At 37.8% G+C, this 6797-nt stretch overlaps 2 protein-coding genes across 3 annotated transcripts; both read right to left on the bottom strand.

Moving 5' to 3' along the window:
- Positions 1-493: 493 nt before the first annotated feature.
- Positions 494-4739, bottom strand: LOC148399615 (suppressor of cytokine signaling 1-like). 2 transcript variants are annotated; one of them, XM_088372788.1, is made up of 4 exons: positions 4594-4739; positions 2491-2891; positions 2025-2206; positions 494-1599 (listed from the first exon to the last, which is right to left on the bottom strand). In XM_088372788.1, the coding sequence occupies exons 2-4, from the start codon at positions 2797-2799 to the stop codon at positions 1275-1277; spliced, it is 816 nt and encodes a 271-aa protein (XP_088228914.1). In that variant the 5' UTR covers positions 2800-2891; positions 4594-4739; the 3' UTR covers positions 494-1274. The 2 variants fall into 2 exon arrangements, with proteins under 2 accessions (XP_088228914.1, XP_088228913.1); XM_088372787.1 differs by lacking the exon at positions 4594-4739 and adding an exon at positions 3976-4043.
- Positions 4552-5946, bottom strand: LOC148399614 (ATP synthase F(0) complex subunit k, mitochondrial). The gene is made up of 3 exons (XM_088372789.1): positions 5708-5946; positions 4982-5074; positions 4552-4870 (listed from the first exon to the last, which is right to left on the bottom strand). Exons 1-3 carry the CDS (start codon positions 5774-5776, stop codon positions 4772-4774), a joined length of 261 nt encoding a protein of 86 aa, XP_088228915.1. The 5' UTR covers positions 5777-5946; the 3' UTR covers positions 4552-4771.
- Positions 5947-6797: the final 851 nt, after the last annotated feature.

Below are 6797 nucleotides of genomic sequence, written 5' to 3'. Positions count from 1 at the left end.
AATGACACAGTACATAAAGAGGAAAATACCCCTGTTACACAAATTAACATTATGATTGGGTTCCAGTAACCTTATTGTTACCCCCGCAACCATTTCTATGCACAGCACATCGACAAAAAATTATGTTTTTCTGCCCTCTAGTGGACAAAACGGCTGCAATAGAGCAGAGGTTTTAATTGCGTGTATACAAATGAGTTGGGTCTCTGGAGGGCCTTCCCACCCATCGAGTGTGAAATTCAACAGACAAATAAAACTTTGATCTGCCTTTTTCTAAAAATGTGTAAATGAGCGAGCCGTTCTGCACTAATTTTCAAAAAATTGCCCCCATAGCAACTTCTCAACGCAAAATGAGGTGACTACTTATGCGTGGTGATGTATCGATGTCCCACATACTTTTGTAATCTGCACTTTTTCCATCCTTGGGGTGTTTGGAGAAAAGCATGTCACAACACATTATTTAGTCACCAGGAAACTGTAATAAATGATTAAAAAGTATTTTAGATAATCCTTTACTCCTTGAATTGGTTGTACATCAAATGAATGGAAGTCTTCTTATAATCCAAAAGTTAAATTAGTATAGAAAACATTTCTGTTAAAACAAAATACTAATATACACATGACCTAAATTGAAATTGTACCAAAGTTGGTAATATCACCAAGATGTGAGGAAGGAGGAGAGTAATTTCTCCCAAAATAATTGATCAAATCGAAAATGCAAGCTCATAACATTTTGTCATTTTCCTGATCCAAAAATACATTGAGAGTTTTTGAGTAAAAATTGAGACTGTTGCTTTAAATTTACTTTTCAGCTGAAAGCCCACGAGGAGGCAGTAGATTTCATTATCGACGTACCTGAGCCGTATATGGGCGTTTTAAAAGTGGGGCTTCCTTATCACTGATCGGAAAGCAAACAATTTTTGACCAGTTTTCTTTGTACTTGGGGATTTTTCGCTGTTGATTTGGTTCATGGATAAATTACAAGCTGCCAGGAATGAAATGCTTGTACCGTATTGGCCCGAATATAAGACGAGTTTTTTTTTTTTGCATTGAAATAAAACTGAAAAAAGGGGGGGTCGTTTTACAGTCGGGGTCTAGACAAAGTCTTTTTTAAAACTTGAGTCTTGAAAAAGAGGGGGTCGTCTTATAATCGAGGTTGTCTTATATTCGGGCGAATACGGTAAGTTATTATTTCAATCAAAATACTTTTTCTTTTTTTTTCGCAGACAAGTCCCTGCAATATACATTTATGTACACAATATAATGTTGCATTCCCACTATATCGAGTAAGGATACGCATGAACATAGTCTTTCACCTCACAACTGAGTCCTGCTAAGTTTCTTATGTTCTCTGCCCCGTACGTCTGAACCAGAGCCCTCCTGCAGATCTGCTTGAGGCACTCAGGCCGCTGCCGGCGATACGGTGTGGTCAGTTTGCGTGACGGGCTGCTGTAGTAAGCCAGCAGATCAAAAAGGGAGGCGAAAGTTTTTTGGCTCCCGCAGAGTCCGAAGAGCAGCTTTTTGAGCACCACACGGACGCTGGTTGGCCCTTCGTCGCTGTGGTAGCTCAAGGTGAAGAAGACGTCCGTCTGCCCGCTGTCTCTGGAAAGACAACATTCCGTCATTTGTTTGTTGTTGTTGCGGCTTGTCCTGTCAGGCGTTGCTACAGCATGAACTGGGAAATTTTACAGCAGATGCCTTTATCTTTGGAATGTTTATTAGTTTTCATATATATTTTTTTTAAATATAGTAATGGAGTATTTTTCATGTGCAAGATTTAAAAAAAAAATCTTCCTCAGCAGGGGCGGCACTAGATCTTATGGATAAAGGGCTTAGCCCCCAGGGGGTCCAAGGGAGGTAAGCAAGTACAGAGTCTAATAACACAACTCACTGCTCTGAAATACTTTAGAAGTCACTGAGATGACATTTTGGAATATTTGAAGAATAACAGGACTCAATGATGTTGAAATCAATCATATTTAGCATCACTTTCGCTTTTAGCTAACTAACTTCCAGACTTGAGTTACCTGATGAGGAAGGTGCCCGGTGAGGTCAGCCAGAGGATTTGGTGCGCCTCCTCCATGTTCATCGATCCCCAGTAGTAGGAACTGTGCTGGAGCTGCTGGTAAGTGCGCTTCACCAGTTTGTACTCCTTCCAGCTGTTGAATGGACGCTGGTGAGTGGGCAAGTTGGCGGCGGAAGCTCCACTCTGTAGAGTACATATTTTGTGTCTGGTTAAAATTTTCAAACATACAGGGCAGATTTTTTGGGGGAGTAGAGGATAAAGAATATATGCCTGCAGAAAGTACGGCGATTGGTGATTTCATCCCACAGAAATGTTTCAAAACCGAAACTTCCTATGACGCTCAAAATAGTATCAGACGTCATGTTTGCGTGAACAGATGCAGGGTGATATTTAAAAGTGAAACTATCATATTTTCAGGTCACTGCCTTGCTTTTGTTCGAGGTTCGCAACGCGAGCCAAGTATGTACCTGACACCAGGTTTCAAGTTGATCGTCTGAGAGGTGGAGATTATGCAAGTGGCTCCATTCCAACATCTCCAGTGGCCTCTCGGCAACATCCTGCTTCTCGTGTTCCGCATTCGGGACTTGTTGAGATGGCGCAGGCTCGTCTGGAGCTTGATTCTGTTTCTTTTGTTTTGAATTCTTTTTCTTTCTTACTGCTCTCTTAAGCTTATCTCTAACCATCCTATAGTATAGGGAAACCTTTGCTGGATGACTGCTGGGTTCACCATTTTCTCCGCCGTTGGCCGCCAGCAAAATCTCAGTTCTGGGCGCCATCAATTGCTCGGTCCATTTTGTGGCACCATGGTTCTTCTATTCCACGTATAAAGAGGAGCACTGGAAGCGTCCTGATGTCACCCCTTGGTTGACTAGAGTTGATAAAGCAATGAAATGCAGATGAGACAGATCATTTATACACGTGGGATTATTTTCAATCGTCTAAAAAAAAAAAAAACAAGGGCGCAGAGGAGGACTTAATTCTTATTTCTGATAACAAATGTGTTGTTTTGCCTTTTTAGATTTAAAATTCTACATAGGTGAGTATATTTTTATGTTAAATCACAATAAAGGAAATTAATTTTACTCTGGAAAACAATGAGCAATGTTTTTGCCTTTTCTCTATCCTGTATTGGGACAAACTAGTAAACAAAAAATCATTTCTGCATTTGTTTTTCAGTTTTAAATGTTGTTTCCCCATTAAGGTGATGGAAATCAAGATATGTTATTAAATACGATTCATTGACTACTTGATAGTTACGGAAATAATTGTTTGCTGCAGCGCTAATTGTTGTTTCGGGGCATATAATTACTTCTAGGTGTTTTACACAGCAACATTTCTTTAATCAGTTTGCCAACTTGTCTTACTAGCTCTGAGAATCTGCTGTATGTCAGTTCAGCATGTAATTAATACATTTGCAAAGAAATTCTGTAACCAATACACAAAGGCATGTCAAGCACTTTGGTTCCCTTTGAAAGATATTTTAAAAGCAATTTGAATTACAATGCTCCATAAATTAAAAACAGCAATTAGGAAAAACACATGACAGACCCTTACATATTGTTTAGCACCTAACCTATGCATGGATTTCGTTTTCAATATTTTTATTTTAAAAAATTTGAAATGTTTTTTTTTTTTTTTAGGGATGAGTGCCCCCCCCCCTTTATTTTATGGAAAACACATTTCAGTGTTTTTTGTGATGTCAAAAATACTTCGATATAAAGACATTTAGAATCATTGTATTTTCTACGCAGATTTTTTCTCTTCGCAATTCTTGTATGTGAAATCTTGATAAACAATGTCACGGGCAATTAAGTTGTATAGCTTAAGAGTTATTCAACATAACATCCAACAAGATGTAAACAAATGTATTTAAATTAAAGAAACGTGCAGGACTAGCCCATCTCCGCTACAATACAATCAAATAAACAAAAATAAAACATGATTGTACTTACTCGAGCTGCAGAGGGTTGTTGCAGCTTGCAACTGGACTGGAATCATTACATTTACTTTCGATTTAACACTTGGAGGAGGAGCACAGTAGAGGAGGTGTGTCAGCTCTCGTTCGGGTTATGCTAAATCACGTGACTTCAAATCAGATAATCGGGAGAGCGTCGACTTTGGCTTTTATTACGACTACTAACTAGGGAATTAATAGCCGGTAAACAGGAAACGTTCATGGTAGCATAGAAAAAAAAACACTAGTTAGTAGTTTCATTAAATTACATCATGGCCTTGCTGATAATAATAATAATAATAATAATAATAATAATAATAATAATAATAATAATAATAATAAACAGCAATCTAAACTAATTACCAAAACAAAATACCATGTACAGATATGCCCCCAAAAGAGATAAAATAGCAATTATATAATATTATAATTTCCTTATTCCTTTTTTCAGATTCAACCCAGGTTCTTTTAAGTACAAACTGAAAAGTATGGAAGCCTATTTCTGCTGGTGAATTTTGCAATGTTTTTTAACTCTCAGAGCTTGCACATTTCTGTTGGGGAAAACAAAACAACCTTTATTATTTTAATCCATGTTATTTTATTAACTGTTACATACCTGATTGGTTGGCGGACATGATATTTTTGTACTGGCGGTGCACAATAAAAGCAGTGATTGAAAAATCACACTTGATAAAATTGTCTAGCCGTGCATTGTTGTGCCTTTTTATATGGTCTCTTTGTTTCTTTCACATAATAAATAATGGATCACAAACTTAACCATGATTTTTTTTTTTTCAGGCAGTGCAGTCCTTCACAGCTTGTTTTTTGTCCTGCCTGTGTATGAAATAGGCCGTCGCCGTTACCAGCAAGATACCATAAGTAGCCAAGACGCACTGGAAGAAAGCAGATAGAGATTTTCCTCACTTCTGGTTGGATGAAGATAAAATGTCCTCATGTACAAGAAATCCTCGAGATATACATTGAAATAGTTTTGTGTCACATACATTTCGGCGCCCCTGCAGCGTGTAGCCATTGAAGTACTTTCTCAAACCGGTCAGCTCCGCCGGTGCTGGTGCTTTAATGCCAAATAGCTGTCTCTGAAATGCCACATGAAAACAAGAATAATTTGCTGCAACTTTTTGACCACGATAATGCTTCCGCACTCAACTTGGTCATTAGTGCGGCATTGGGTTCATGCAAGTGCTTGAGTACTTCCAATCGGTCGTCGACATTTCGGTCTTCTTTGTGTGCTTTTGCTTTTTTGTTTCCTGTAACAATGATTTCTGCTAAAGGTAAGTGCCTCCTTGTGGAATGATAAAGGTTATCTAAAGAGAGGAAACTTCTTATCAGAGTGAAAGTGAAACAATGCAGCACCTTATGAGTCTTATGAGTATGACTACACCTTCCAATTATGATTCAATTCAAAGATAGTTCAAGAAAGTACGACGCAATGAATTTCTTGTTGCCATTTTACATACGTGAATGAAATTATCAGTAATGTCAATGTGGTATTTTCTTTTTTTAAGCGTTCCCCTCCAATAAAGAATGATTAAATAAATATATCAATACATTTGAAACTGTCACTATCCAGTTCGACGCAGTTGCATCTATTAACCCCAAACCGATATTCCGATTCAAATCATTTTTCCAAAATAAACTGGGATGCCATTTTGACTTTAATTGCATTTTGTTATACAACATTCGCAGAGTAGAAAAAAAATATTGCTTACCTTCACCTCTGTTATCAAGTGGCCAAAACTAGTGAGGGGAATACGCGTTTTAACTGGAGACGTCGGCATGACTGAACTGAGATACTTGTTGGACTTGGTTTAAAAGCAAGACTTTATTATAATATGCCACGTTGAAAATATAATCTATTTATTGTCTCTCAGCACGGAACAGAGGACACTTACACAATTTGCTGCACAAGTACAATGTGTTCCGGGTTGCTCTGACGACACCAAATTTCAGCCAATCATAAGGTGGCTTCATCACACTTAACCAATAGACACTTGGCTTTGTGAGCGTCACTCCATTTTGATACACGCTTGACATGTATGTTCAGAGTTTCACCACAGGAGGGAGACATATTCAGGATTATCACCCCACATGACTGCAGATTATGAGACAAATTAAAAATGTCATTTTTCTCCCGGGGTCCGTCCGTCCATCTAGTTTGGCATTATAGTTCTACAATATATTTAAAGAACAACAGGTATAGTTGTGAGTTTAATGGAGTGACAAGATGCAAAATCTGGAATATTAATTATGCTTCTGTTGTGTCGGTTGCAAACAATTTGATTCTTAGAAACTAAAATTTTATAATCTTCTTGATTGTGAGTCATTTTGTTTAAAATCAAATGGGATGGGTCTAAATGTACACTAAGCAGAAGGGGAAGGGTGAAATTAGAGAGAAGCCGCACATAATTTTGTAATTAAGAAAAACACGATTTATATTTTTCATTTTAACATCAGCCATTGTGGTGTTTCCTACAGTAAATACGGTAGAAGAGAGAATTTGTACAAAAGTGGAAAGCGTGGAACCAACCGATTTTGTATCATGTTTATCATATTTTAATCGGCCTTCTTCTGCGGTGTGCAACCTCGCCACTAGGGGTCAGTATAATACAGCCATTGTACAGTACAATTGGGTTTGACAACGTAACATGATTAGACGGACGCAACTAATTGTCGTATTCCCGCAGAGGATAAAGAACATATGTTCATGAGTATAATATTGCCACTCCACGTGTTTCTGCAAGGTCTTTCTTATCTAAATATTTATTTAAATATTCTTATTTAAATATCCATCGCTTAGAG

The sequence above is a fragment of the Syngnathus floridae genome, chromosome 4 (genome assembly GCF_059516105.1).
Source record: "Syngnathus floridae isolate MCC-2025c chromosome 4, RoL_Sflo_1.0, whole genome shotgun sequence".
NCBI lineage: Eukaryota > Metazoa > Chordata > Actinopteri > Syngnathiformes > Syngnathidae > Syngnathus > Syngnathus floridae.
This window is presented reverse-complemented; position numbering and strand designations above follow the sequence as displayed.